The 13,916-nt window shown below is 38.5% G+C and overlaps 2 protein-coding genes across 8 annotated transcripts in view; one reads left to right on the forward strand and one right to left on the reverse strand.

The window, feature by feature from the left end:
• The window catches only part of SRI (sorcin), a 23,541-nt gene extending 19,445 nt beyond the window's left edge, over positions 1–4,096 (forward strand). Inside the window, exons 7-8 of the mRNA XM_006170476.3 lie at positions 731–789; positions 2,384–4,096. Coding sequence (XP_006170538.1) covers positions 731–789; positions 2,384–2,410 — 86 coding nt within the window. The 3' untranslated portion in view covers positions 2,411–4,096. The remainder of the gene's footprint in view (positions 1–730; positions 790–2,383) is intronic.
• A 1,951-nt stretch (positions 4,097–6,047) lies between these two features.
• The window catches only part of ADAM22 (ADAM metallopeptidase domain 22), a 267,499-nt gene continuing 259,630 nt past the window's right edge, over positions 6,048–13,916 (reverse strand). For all 7 annotated transcript variants that reach the window (XM_027769081.1, XM_006170477.2, XM_006170480.2 and 4 more), the window contains one exon: positions 6,048–12,754. In XM_027769081.1, coding sequence (XP_027624882.1) covers positions 12,734–12,754 — 21 coding nt within the window. In that variant the 3' untranslated portion in view covers positions 6,048–12,733. The remainder of the gene's footprint in view (positions 12,755–13,916) is intronic.

Genomic DNA, 13,916 nt, shown 5'->3' on the forward strand with positions numbered 1-13,916 from the left:
AAAACTTCTTTCTGCCTATTATATTGCGTTGTCAGAAAAGTCATGATGAATTTTTCTGTTTTTCTATGCAAAAATGCTTCATGACTTTTCTGACAACCCAATACTACGTTTAATACTCACTTGGCTTTTTTGCTTTGGCCTTTTGTTTATGTTGACTGGTTGTACAATTTAAGTGTCACTGCAGTTTTAACCCAATGCCAACGTAATTAATTATTGGGGCCAGCAGGTGGCATGGTGGTTAAGGTGCTGGAATTCTCACATGGCAGACTGGTTCGAATCCCGGACCTGGCGGCTTGCTTTCTTACTCTCACTCTTTCTCTGGTAAATTCATGTAAAAATAACAAATAAGTAAATAAATAAATATACAACATAATTCTTAAAAAAAAAAAATATTGTGGTTTTAGAAAAGCCCTAAAGGCCGACCTGTGGCATATTGGTTAAGAGAGCTGGAACTCACTTCGTTGACTAAGTGGTTCAAGCCCTGGACCTAATATCTTGAAAAAGACACCAGACACATGCATTTAGACTCAAAAATTCAAGAGGGAGAGATGGAGGAGAAAGGATTGCACTGTGACCACTCCTCATGGAGGGTGCTGTCTCGATGGAGGGTGCTGTCTTGGTCTCTCTCTCTCTCTCTCTGGCAAGCACATGTACCTTCCAGCAAACTTTAAATAAAAAAAAAAAAAAACTTTTAAAAAAAAATCTTAAATTTTACTGTATTGTTTTACAGATAGCTTTCGAAGACGGGATACTGCTCAGCAAGGTGTTGTGAATTTTCCATATGATGATGTAAGTCCTAGTATGTTAAGAGCTAAGTAGAAGGGTAAGATATACACCAAATGGGCATTCCTTTTGAAGTTAATTGTTAAGAACATCTTAAAGATCCTGGAGAAACCAGGGGTTAAACAATCAAAAGGAGTTACTAACCAAAATGTATTAATATCATTTATTTATTAGTCTTTTCTGTAATTATACTACTGTTTGATTTGCATTAAAAACCCTTGGTTCAGGACCCAGCATAGTAAATGTATTAGCCAGTCCACTTAAGCAGTTGTCTTCATTGCTCTGAGACTATTTGAATAAAGAAGGTATAGTAATACTACATTCCTTGCTGGACTATTATAAGATTTCAATAAAAAATATCCTTGAAAAAACACCATGTAGAACCAAATCATCCCAGTCTTTAAAAAGTAGCTTTAACAGCTCAAAGCAGTGTTCTGCACACTTATGTTCTTCATTGGAAGCATAAGGTACTAAATTATAAACTATAATTTAATACAAGTTGTTCACTAAACAGCCACACTAAATGAGTAGGATAAGGCCACTTAATCAGCGTGAACATAACCAGGTGCCATCAGTGGTGGCAACAGTATTTTTCCAGTTTTTGTTTGGCCGTTGGTTTTAAAAAATCACTTTTAGAGTTGAAATCACTGTAATCACAGTAGTCTAAAATGTTTCTCCATTACCAAGTACACAGAAGTACATGCATATTTTCAGTTTAGCAGCTGCCGCCATAAGTACACCTATAAAAGGCTCAGGGCGTATTCACACGTGCCTATTTCTTCTACTTTAAGGTGAGCTGTCTTTAGTGTCCACTATTAACCTCTGAACTGACAGTCCTGTCACTGTTTCCAAAGATCAAGAGGCAGCCTGGGGAATGGAAAGAGATTGGACTTTAGCCAAACAGGACCAATTAAGAGATTCTTAAATATCCTGATCCTTGGATTTCTTTTCTCTCAAAGATGGTTAATCAGCTTTGACTTCAAGCCTTACTAGTGTTGAGAGAGTAAAACAAAAATCAAATTTTTTTAAGAGCAAAATCTGTCCCTGTGTGTTTACTGAGGAAGCCAATCACAGCACACACTGATGCTCCTAAACTCAGGTTTCTGAAATGCCAGAGAAGGGTCAGCTTTTTGTTTCTGTGCATCCATATGTTCACATGCTAGAGTTTCTTTTAATAAGGCAGATATTGGGAATAAATGCTTAAAAGTGCTCCCTTAGAGCAGTGGGGGTAATTCTGTGCCCTTTGGACGTCCCCCCCCCCATGGATACAACAGCGTAAATTCCAGTTCTTTGGGTAAATACCTTTGACCATGACTATTTAAGTCTTAGATATTACTTGGAATTTAAGCAATTCTTTATCCATTGTAGTGATACCTGCTTTCTGTTAGGGGTTTTTATGTGAGAAGCCCACTAGATCTCAGACTGCTTCCCTGAAAAAAATGAGTCTTTCCATCCATCATTTACTCCTATATTAGAAGGTGGTTGTTTTTTAAACTCACAATTCAAGTTAGGAAACCAAAATGTAAGCTTCCTAAAGGTAGGCTATGGTGTCCTAAGCATTTGAGGCCTGTAGTGTAAGACTGACTTTTCTCTCTTTCAGTTCATTCAGTGTGTCATGAGCGTTTAAATCAAGAGGAAACTGTGTGAACATAACCGACATTCCAGCTGGAGTTCTCTTTTGCCGTTACTCTTTGCCTTCAGTAATGTGTGTAAACATACATCACGACTTTCCCTTAACAGCTGTTGTTAAGATTTATTATTTTATATATAACTGAAGTTTGTTGCTGGTTTTGATAATAAATCCTTTGGACCTTTCTAATATAAAGGATCAAGTCTATTGCACTGTTTGTAACTTCCTCGAGCATTGATCAGCCATGCCTTATTTTCTTGCTAAGCCTCTTTTATATGAATTTTAATATACAAAATATTTAAGGGACATTATGAGATACTGAAAGTTGTGGATACTAAAACTTTGTGAGATACTTAACATTTTCCAAGATACTAAAAACTTTTTATCCTGCTTATCGCTATCCATCTTCCTTCTCCTAGAGAGACTTTAATATAGTGAACATTGTGTGTGTGGAGAATTAAGTAAATGACTTAAACCTGCATGGATACCAAAAACTATGTCAGAGTTCACCTTGATAGAAATTTAGTAGGAGTTTCAAGACTTCAATAGACATTTTGAAGGCCTTGTGAATAAACAAGGAACATGAGTGGTGGTTTTCTGTTACTTTAAAATCTATTGAATAAGTAGAGTGGCAAATACAATCTGTCACCAACTCCTTCTTTGTCATCATGCATTTAAACCTGTGGTAATTGGATTTAAAAATTTTGTACTTTATAAGTTTAACAATGTAAAAAGAAAACTGATAGGAAAATGCCAAGGAACTATATGAAAATATTAACTATGGTTATTTTTGGCTAATGAGATTCCAGGTGACTTTAATTTCCTCACATATCTCATTGTTTTCCAAATTTTCGATAACGTGTATGCCGTCCTTTTAAAGTTACATGTTCATTTTGAGAATACTGATGCATCCATTTTTGATGTGCTTTATGTTCATGCTTTACAAAATATGTACGAGCAGAAGAACTGGGGAGACTAAACCAAAATGTTGAGCTGGCTACCAGGAGTCAGGATTGTGAGTTCATTTTCTCCCTGTCCACTGCTTCCCCAGATACTCTTTAATAAGCAGGTATTACACGGATAATGGAAGAAATCATTTTAAGACCTGTTTTCTAACCATGGGCTTTCAAGTAAGATCTGGATGCTAGTGCTGACTGTGCCTCTTACTCTGTGTTTGGGCATTTTAGACAACCTGCAGAGTCTGTTTCTCCATCTTTGAAAAGGAATGATAATAATTCTTGGGGTGGTTCTGTATATAAGAAAAAGTGTGCTGGTATAAAAAACCTCAGAAATATTTCTGATTCTTCTATGTAAAACTGGCTTTTGTTTTTTATTTTTTGAGATTTTCTTGCAAGAGAGCATGATACAAAATGAAATTAGTCTATTACTTGCCAGCAGAGTAATCGGTCTTATTTTAGAGCACAATGTGATAATTAACACTCTAGTCAGTTGTCAACCAGTGAAAATAACAAAAAATTTTCTAAGCACCTTTAGCCTTGTTTCACTGATATAATTACCTTTTCAAATATTGCTTTTATACACACACACACACACACACATATACATATATTCATTAATAAATACTGAATCCTGACTTATAACTGTGTATTTATGTCAGGTAGCTGTGTTCAAATTACATGTCAGAATGTGAAGTGGCTTGCTGTAGTTACAGGCTAGGTTTCATCCCAGATATGTTGTATGTGAGGCCACAAACCTTTGTTGGCACATGAGCTGTCCAGAGGAGGACCAAAGGGAGCTCCGAGGACCAGGAGACAGAGGCCCACTGTAGTTTGGTTTAAACTCACCAAGATCCTCTGAGGAAATCACACTTAGTGTTCAGGGAAATGAATATTTCCTGGGTGAGTATGTGCAGTAAGAAGTCCTTGCTGACCCAAGGTCATGGGGCATAACGGAACCATCCTAGCTTTGACAAGTCCCAAGGTGTGCTGCTGCACATCTATCAGGGTTTTGAATTTCTTTAGGTAAGGGCTAAAGTATCTCAAAATAATGTCTCTGGTGGCATTGAGTTAATTCCATTTTAATTGTTGACACTTTGAAACAAGTCTTATCTTCTCCACTTCTGTTTTTACCATTTTTTCCAAAAAGCATAGAGCTTAACCTTCAGCATGTGCCTGCAGTTAGAAGGTTTCCTTCCCCTTGACAAATTTGATGTATCTGTCCCCTTTCTTTGATTACAACAAAGTCTTCATTACAGGTGAATCTCGTGTTGCCTTATTTCTATTTTATGTTGGGTTCTGTGTTTCATTCATCTTACACCTCCAGTGCAGCGTCACCCACTTCTTTAAACAGCTTCTCGGTCTGTTTACTTTTTATCTCAAAGCATCCAGGAACATGGTAAAGCCATGAACCCAAACTTGAATCTTCAGTTCCTTAAATCATGCCAGTTTGTGATTTAATCAATCTTATTTTGGAGTTGTGTGCTCTAGTCTGTACGTCAAGAGGTTCATCATCTATGAAGTATTTCCATATTGCATGCACTTCCATAGGAATGTTGCCAGGAACCTGGTGCTTCCTGGTCCACTTGGTTTGCATCACAGCAGTCACATTAAATTAAAACTTTCTTGTTGAGCCAAATTAAGAGTTTAGTCCCCTTCGGCATGATGTTTCAGGTAGTACCATCGGTCTGCAGTGGCATGCAAGTTAAAACTTCTGGTATCTCTGAATTATACTGCATTGGCTCCTGTGAGTATGTTATTGTTTCAGTGTTCTAAATGAATTATTATATGCCTAGAATATTTTAAACACAAAAAATCTGGAGCTGTCTGTAAATCACAGATTTTTAGAAATAATAATAAATATATAAACTCTGTGTCAATGACTTCCTTCTGTTTTTCTCACATTGAAATAATACTTTGGGGCCAGCATTGGCATCATGGTTAAGGCGCTGGACTCCTATTTGGTCAGCCATAGTTCAAGTCCAGGACCCAGTGGCTTGAAACTCATGCTGGGTGTGTCTGTGTGCATGCCCAAAATCCAGAGGTGATAATGGGGAAGGGACTGTGGTGTAGCCATCCTCCTGCCCCATAGGGGATGATTTCTCACTGTCTCTGTCTCTCTGGTGAGCACACATGCCCTATTGCAAAAATCTGTAAAAATATAAAGAAGTAGTACCTTGATTTTTCTCCTCTGCAGACTATGAGCTGAAAGAAAGAAAATACTGAATGCCAGAAAAAGGACTGGTGGGGAATATGTCTGCTTGGAAGAGGATGAAAAAGCCAGGGCTTTAGACAATGAACTTATGAACCTAAATAACCCATTCAAGGCTCAGTGCTGTAGAATCCAGCACAGACAAGCTTAGTATCATTACATAAGCACCACTGCCTGGGCTACAGGACAGGATATAGGAAACTGGTTCTCCTCGGGGGAGAGAAAGTATGAGGCAAGGCCACGTGGGTAAGTAGGCAAACTTCTGGCACCCAGATGAGGAAGCTGTCTTGACAAATTGGGCACTTGGGCTTCAGTATTTCTCATATTCATGGCCTCTTGTAGGACAGTGTGTAAAACAACTGTCAAGAAGTCCCCCCCCACAAAATTCCTGAAAGAGAAACTGGCTGGGAAGGGGTAAAAAAGAATGAAAGGCATTGTTCATCAAAATAACAGAAATCTTTTATTGAAAGTCACTTTATTGATGTTACAATGAGAGTAACATAGAAAACTGTGGTATCTTGGAATCTTATTAGCTTCAGACATGAATACTAATAAAATTGTGCCAGAAATTTGAACCTCAAGTTACAGTGACCTTTAAAAACAGCAAGATTTTGTTTACCTACAATGTGAGAACAGTTTTATAACTTGAATAGCCAGAAAACAAGTCACACTTGCTCAGGAAAGCAGTCGCCATATGCATTTCACTTGGTGTTTGCCAAAACCCAGCAATTTTTAAAATAGCTTAAGAACCTGAAGTGCAGAGTAGCAGAGAGAATGTTAAAATGATACGAATCTAAGTATATACACAATTACTTGGTTACCAAAAGTGACACCATGCTACTAGTAACACTTCCCCACAGGGTGGCTTCACCATCTGCAGATGGACATCACCCCTTGAAGATGATTGATGTGGAATACACTAGTGCGGACCTACATTGGCTAATACAGAGATGGCTGTGTTTGGGTAACACCTAGTTTCGGAAGGAAGTTGGTTTTTTTTAGATGCTAGTTTGGAGGGGCAAGTCTTACATAAAGTTAAAAAAGGAGTACATGCTTAGTTATTCTGAATAAACCTTTTAAACACTTTTACATTTAGTGTAGTAAAAAAAAAGTTTTCTTTACAAAACAAAGGTGTTGGGTCTTTTCTACCCATTAAAAAAACTGGTTATAGAATCACAGTTTGATTTGTGCTGGATTAGAAAAGCAAAGTGGGGTTTCTAATCAGGCAGTGATACACACGTATAATTTAGCAGGAACTCTCACATTATTTCTTGGTGTATTAATTCATATCAGCACTTTCTGTATTGTGTTATCTGGAATAACTTAGCACCGCTATATTTAAAGATTTGGGGCTATTTGCGTTATTTTAGAGCTTAACATGAAAACACAAATCAGAGCCAAAAACTTCATAAAATAGGAGGTTAAGCCCTAAGGTGAATGCAGATTAGTATTACATATTTTTTAAGCAAGAGAAGAAAATACCCCTTTATAAATTCTGAAATTTTATTGATAATTTTGTATGCATATTAACAAGATTGCTTGGTCTCATTGTATGCCTTTTTCTAAAACAAAATAGGAAAAAAACACATATTTTGCCTGGTTTTGATTTCATGGATACTTAGGAACATAAAAGGATGATGGCCCTGCCCAAAACCCTGCAGTCTTGAAGTACCTCCCAGTGTGATGCAGGTTCTATGAACAATGCAACAGAGATGCACACCAGGAGGGAAGGATGGCCTTGTCATGTCCTGGACCAAGAGTTTTCAGAGCCGACACTCAGTAAAACTACAAAGCACACAAGTCTGTCTTAGGCAACCAGTACCTCTCTCTCTACCACAGTCCCAGAGGTCATCTTGTGCTCTTTGCTTTGGGGCTTTTCCTATGAAGTCCTGCTGCTGCTCCTATGCCAGGACCAATCCCCACAACCTCCCAAAGCTTGCTACTGCTTCTCGCCTCCCCATCCTGAAACTCACACCCTTGGGACCCAATTCTCAGTGACTTCCAAAGTTGCATTATCTATGGCAATGGAGAAGACCAGAGATTTTCCCCCTGGTACTCTGCACCCCTACGGTTCTCCCAGGTGTCAGTTTAGCCAAGAAAGGATTGACTTCCATGTGAATTAAAGTCCCTACTCAGGAAGAAAGGGTTACATAGTAATTGAAAGGGAAGCTACTTTAGAAGTAGGAAGGTTTTGAAAGCATCCCTCAAGTCCCAAAGTGAGGCTGCTTACTGCTGTACCAGGTTCTTGAGAGAAGGGACAAAAATACTAACTAGGCAGGTCTTTGTTTCTAAATGATTGTTTTGGTTTTTCGCTCCCAAAGTGAACCAGAATATGCTCCATTTGGGGTACTCTGACAAGGCAATGAATAAAATGTGAAAAGAAATACTATCCTTTTTCTAAACGCTTGCATCTTTGCACCTGCAGTTGTGGTTGAAAAGCCCCTCTTAGAACTGAAAGCACCAGGCCCCACAGAGCATGAGTTGAGCCAAGAGCATGAGCCTAGCCTTCCCAGCAGGTGAGCTTTTGCATGGCTGCTCACACAGGAAGGAGAGATGGGCTGCTGCCTTCCTGTAAACGGGAAGTTGTTTATGAGACTCCTCATTCTATGCTGGAAGAAAAGTCGCAGCATCCAAAATCAGAGAAGTCTTACCTATTCAGAAATATCTCAGAGGAAGGAAAAGAGTTTGAACCCAAGTTAAGCCCTATTCCACAGAAACATTTGTTGCTTAAGCTAGGAAAGTGAAAATGAGAAATTCATCTTGACACCACATATAGAAGAGGGAAAAAGTATTTAGGTGGCAATTTGGAGCAAATATTAAAAGAAAAAGGAAAAAGAGAATTAGGAACATAAAAGTAGACATGCTGCCAATGGGAGTCAGAGCCTTTAGTGGAAAATGCATGCTGACTTGCCAGCTGGTAGGATGTTTGCAATATGCTGTCCGGATGGGGCATGCAGCAGCGGCCGCCTGCGATGTCCCATGTCCTCGGCAGGCTGGGCAGGCCGCTGCCATGTCTGTGCATTCCTATTAGTTCTGAACTTCGTTCTCCCCTTCCCATAGACTCTGCAAGCTACTCAGTAGCCTTCTGGGAAATTATTTTCTTTAGGTAAAATAAAGCAATATAGTCTTTAATTTATTATCACGTAGGATAACAAAGAAAATTTCAAAGCGCTATATAGAGCATATACATGAAGAGACTTCAAAAAGCCTGTGGAAAATGATATTAAAGTACAAGTTTATTTTGGTGCAAAAAATTGTTTTAAACCCATGCAGACTTCTTTTGTACTATGCATTCTCCATGAACTTTAAGACCTTTGTGTGTTTGTGTGTGTGTGTGTGTGTGTGCGGACATGTACATACACACATATGTATTTATTTAAGGTTAAAACAGAACCACATGATGACAGGACATGAATGGATGAAATGAATAAATGAACGAACTTGACCGAACCATGGAAGAAGTGACTACAATATTTCCTGTGACCCAAAGATAACTGTAAAAACTAAGGAATAAAATGTGAAAGAAAAGGTAACAAAGTAGTAACAAGAGACCTGAGACTATGACAGGATTAAGTAATGCAGATACACAAGAGAATCAACAGAAAAGAATGGGAGATATAAGCCTGTTTGGAATTTAAATATACAAAGTCCTCTGGAAGTGCACAGAATATCAAATTTTACCTTTTCTGCTATTTCTTTTAGAAACCCTATCAATCTTACATTCAGATATTTTATACTGGACTGATCTTACCCACAAACACCATTTTAAAAGCCTTTTAAAGCAAGAAGGGGAGTAAAGAAAAATTAAAGCCTCACTTAGTAAAGCACCAATATCCAACTGAAAAGTAAGCTTAGCTTTTAACCCCACATTTGCTTTATTAGTCAACATTTTTTTAAGGAACAATTCAAAGGCTAGGTTATTTCTAATTGATGTGCTGGATTTCTTTAAAAGTACAGCAACTGCAGCAAATTCAAAGCTCTCATTATGCTGCGCTGTTTGAGAATATTGATTTATTGCTTTCCACGGACTGCATGTGACCTGGGGATCATTTTCTAACTTGCAGACTACAGAGGAAGATGTCATGTTTATCTAAAGAAAGAATGGTTATTTCAGTCAATTAATTCCCTGTTATCCCACCTCTCCTCTGTTGACACTCACTGGACAAACATGCTGTTTTAAAACAGGATTTACTGCACTGTAATGATGACAGATAAGCAGAACATCTCAGGCACAAGTTGCCAATCCAAAGTCTCATCTGTACACAAAACTTTAGAAAGGGAAAAAAGGCATACAATGGAACATACAGGTCAAATAACTGCTCTCCTCTGCTTAGTAATGATCCTACAGTGGACTGGCAATATAAATATTGGTGCATGACACAAACTGCTATATGGCTTCAAAGTTTCTCTCTAAAATGGATATTTAAAAAGAAATAATGCTGTGCTTATATTCAGTGCCATGGGCTCATTCTATCTACCTCAGCAGGTGAAAAGTCATAAATATTTGGCTATAATGCCTCTCCTAAACCGTGAGTACACATATAGATACTTCTTGAAACTATTTATTTAGAGAATAAATTTGTCAAAGAATTCCATAAATGGCTCTAAGAATGTTTAAACATGAGAGAGTAGATAACCAGAATAGAACATTTATACTATTATAGTTCTAAAATAATCATTCTTGTAAATAAAACAAAAACACTTTTCATTCAATTCCATATGAAGGTCATTACTAAAGAGGATGATTACAACTAGACCAACTGTCTCCCAAAAGGCACATGATAATGATTTTTCATTCAAAATAATAATTTCACATAAAAATAATTGAGAAGATAAGGAAAGATACATGATGGAGATCTGTTGACCACTCTATCAGCCATTTGTGCATTCTTTTGACTTAGGGCTTGTGGAAATTTAACTAGGAAGCATATTTACATGAGGCATCTTACATTCAAATCTATAAACTCTTTTATAGGAAAATAAACCTTATAGCATTTGCCTTTTATACACTCAATACCAGAAAACATTCAGTGCACATTAAAGTGATCTTGGTCAAAAGCCACTTTGTTTGCTACATCCTTCAATCTGTCTGCCCTTCCATCTTTGACTTGAGCTATGTGGCAATGTTACCCGACATTCACCCAAACTTCGATCTGATGGATTGTCTTGTTGCAGTATCAACAAGTTGCAATTCCTTCCTGACAGGAAAAAATGCTGTTTTACACTATATAATTGTGGATGATGAAATTGTTTTTCCAACATTTTTAGACTTTCAGAAGAGAGGTCCATTACAGAAGACAAACACACAGAGTATGAAACACTGCCTCCAAACGTGGCCCTTTAGTTTGGGCATCTAAGGTGATTATGAAGATGACATGGATTTTGTCCATGGATGCTGCTGGGAGAGATAAAATATAGAGGCTGCTTGTATAAAATCTCTTCTGAAGACTTTGATCCTCTCAAGCAAAAGCAGAGAAGAGAAGGAAATCAGAAGTACAAGTCACAGCAGAACATGTAATCGATTGCATCAATTTCTGGCCTCCCTAAGGTAATTTTCTTTTGGAATCACTCCGCTGCACTCCAACAGCTATCAAAATTTGGTTTTAAAGTAGGCGCTTTTAATGTAGAATTCTCAATTTTATATAAATTAAAAAATACAGAGGTCAAGATATCATATTATTTTCCTTGTCCATTATTTGTGTAACTTCACAGTTGCTGAATGTTTGTGGCTATAGATGTCACTAGACCCTTTATGACTTCTTGAGGCTGTCCCACCTTGTCTGCCATCTTGCCTCAAAGTCAATGCAGAATGACCTGTTGGGACTCACATTCCAAAGTTGATAAGTATCCTTAATAAACAGTGTAAAAGTTGTATTTGTTAAAAACAAGTCATTCATTTCACAGATAAGGGTGGCTAAAAAGTTTTGTCAAGGAACAAATACTTCAGGCCACAAAGGGGTACAGTATTGACAAGCTGGAAGCTACCAATTCACCAGCAGCCTGTGGTCTCATGCGTCTTTGGTGCACTTGCTCAGTCTCAGCAGGAGACGCTGCTGAGGGCTCACCAGGTTCCGGGGTGAGACTAGCAGATGCGCTCTGGTAGTGAAAGATAACAGCTGCTGAAACAGGCACTGAATGCCCCAGAAGGGAAGCAGACAGCTGGAAGATTCCCAGGGGCGGCCAGTCAGCAGCAGTGTCTCAGGCAGCACTGCAGCTGCACTACTGAACTGCTTCTGCAAGCTGTGGAGGCCAGAAGTTTGGCTGGACATTTGTTCTCTTCCTCAATCACTCCATAAAACTGCCTCCAGACTGTGCACAGTTTAAAGGGATATCACATGTTTTGAACAAATATTAATTGTAGAAAGACACATTTACAGCATTGACCACTATATTTACAACACCATCTGCTTAAAATCTTTGAAGACCATTAGAGGGATGACAATATGATTGTGACTGACTGTTTTTAGGCATTTGGCAAAATACACTTGTGTGTATAAGCTGCTTTTTTTTATTTTAAAAATGTTTACATGTATGTACAATTGTCCTTGTATGCTGATATAAATATGAAAAGTTAAAAAAAAAACCCAAAAATAAAAATACATGTTTAAAGTTAGCATATGGGATATCGGCCTCTCAAAGCTTTAAAATCCTGCAGAAAAATCCTATATGCCTTAGCCCTGCATGCTAGTTTCTATTATGGGATGTTGTTTCCTTAAATATGAAAAACAATAAACAGAAGCTTCATTTCATGCATATAGCATTGCTGTTAACAATGAGGATGTGTTCAGAATGTAAATTCTGAATCCACTGTTGTCCTTTAGGAAACTTGCTACATTTGAGTCATGTGAATTAATTTTATTGATATTTCTACATATATCTGTCATGCGGATATCCATTAACATACCAATACCTTTACTGTTCCATGTTACAGTGTAACATTTCAGCAGTTCTTTTCTTGGTTCAGTTAAATCCTAAGCCAGTGATGAAAAGAAAATGGTATTGAGATGTGAGACAGCTTCCTCTCCTCTGTGGCATCTCAGAGGGTCTTCAAATTGTCTGAAGAGCAGATAGATTTGCAGTGATTCCATGAGGCTGGGTTTCTATAAAAGTTGAAGTAAACAGTTTCGATGTGTCACATGTAAACAGTTGATCTTAAATGGAAGTCTCCCATAGCTGCACAAGAAAAAAGCAAAATTGTACATTGTGAAGGCAGTTTGGCAATTCCATCCATGTGATTGTGGATGCTTGCTCTTGCAAAGTCTAATAAATGGATAAAATAAACACACGAACGTTCAGCTCTTTCCTCTAAAAGGTCTCAATATATATATATATTTTTTTTTTTTGGAGAGATTTTCACTGTAGGGCGCGTGCGCTCGCCAGACAGACAGAGAGAGACATAGAGACAGAAAGCGAGAAATCACCCCCCTGGGGGGATGGTCACGCCGCAATCCCCTCTCCTCCATTCTCCTCTCGGGATCTTGGGCATGCACGCACACGCGCCCGGCGTGAGTTTTAAGCCACCAGGTCCGGGACACAAACCGCGGTCGACTATGTGGGAGTCCAGCAACATAGCCATTACGCTAACTGCTGGTTCCCAAAGGTCTCAATATTTTTAACTGCTACCTTTTGCTACAAAAAAACCTTCACATCCTCATGTAATTTTACTTGAAATATTGAATAAAGGATATATTACATCTCAAATAAAATAAGTTTAAAAATTTTTTGAGAGATTTTTGCTATAGGACATGTGCACTCACTGGAGAGACAGAAACAGAAAGTGAGAAATCACTCCCCAGGGGGGATGGCCACACCACAATCCCTTCTCCTCTATTCTCCTCGCAAGATTTTAGGCACCCACACACACATACCCAACTTGAGTTTCAAGCCGTTGGGCCTGGGACTTTAACTGTGGTCAACCATGTGGAAGTCCAGGCCTTAACCACTATATCACCTGCTAGCCCAATTTAAATATTTTGAAGCTACACATACCGTTCTTTTCCCCATGATTCTGACACAGTCAACTAGAGCAGTGATTCTCAACCCCATCTGCACATCACAGTGATCTGAGAAGGTTTTTGTTTTTTGGAGAGGTTTTTGGAGAGTTTTTTCTATATGGCGCATGCACTCGCCAGAAAGACAAAGAGAGACAGAGAGACAGAAAGCAATAAATCAGCACCTTGGGAGTATGGCCACACCGCAATCCCTTCTCCTCCATTCTCCTCTTGGGATCTTGGGCAGACAGACACACACACCCGGTGTGAGTTTAAGCCACTGGGTCCAAGACTCGAACTGCGGTCAACTACATGGGAGTCCAGTGACACAGCTATTATGCCAT

Source organism: Tupaia chinensis, unplaced genomic scaffold (genome assembly GCF_000334495.1).
Source record: "Tupaia chinensis unplaced genomic scaffold, TupChi_1.0 Scaffold148587_1, whole genome shotgun sequence".
Taxonomy (NCBI): domain Eukaryota; kingdom Metazoa; phylum Chordata; class Mammalia; order Scandentia; family Tupaiidae; genus Tupaia; species Tupaia belangeri.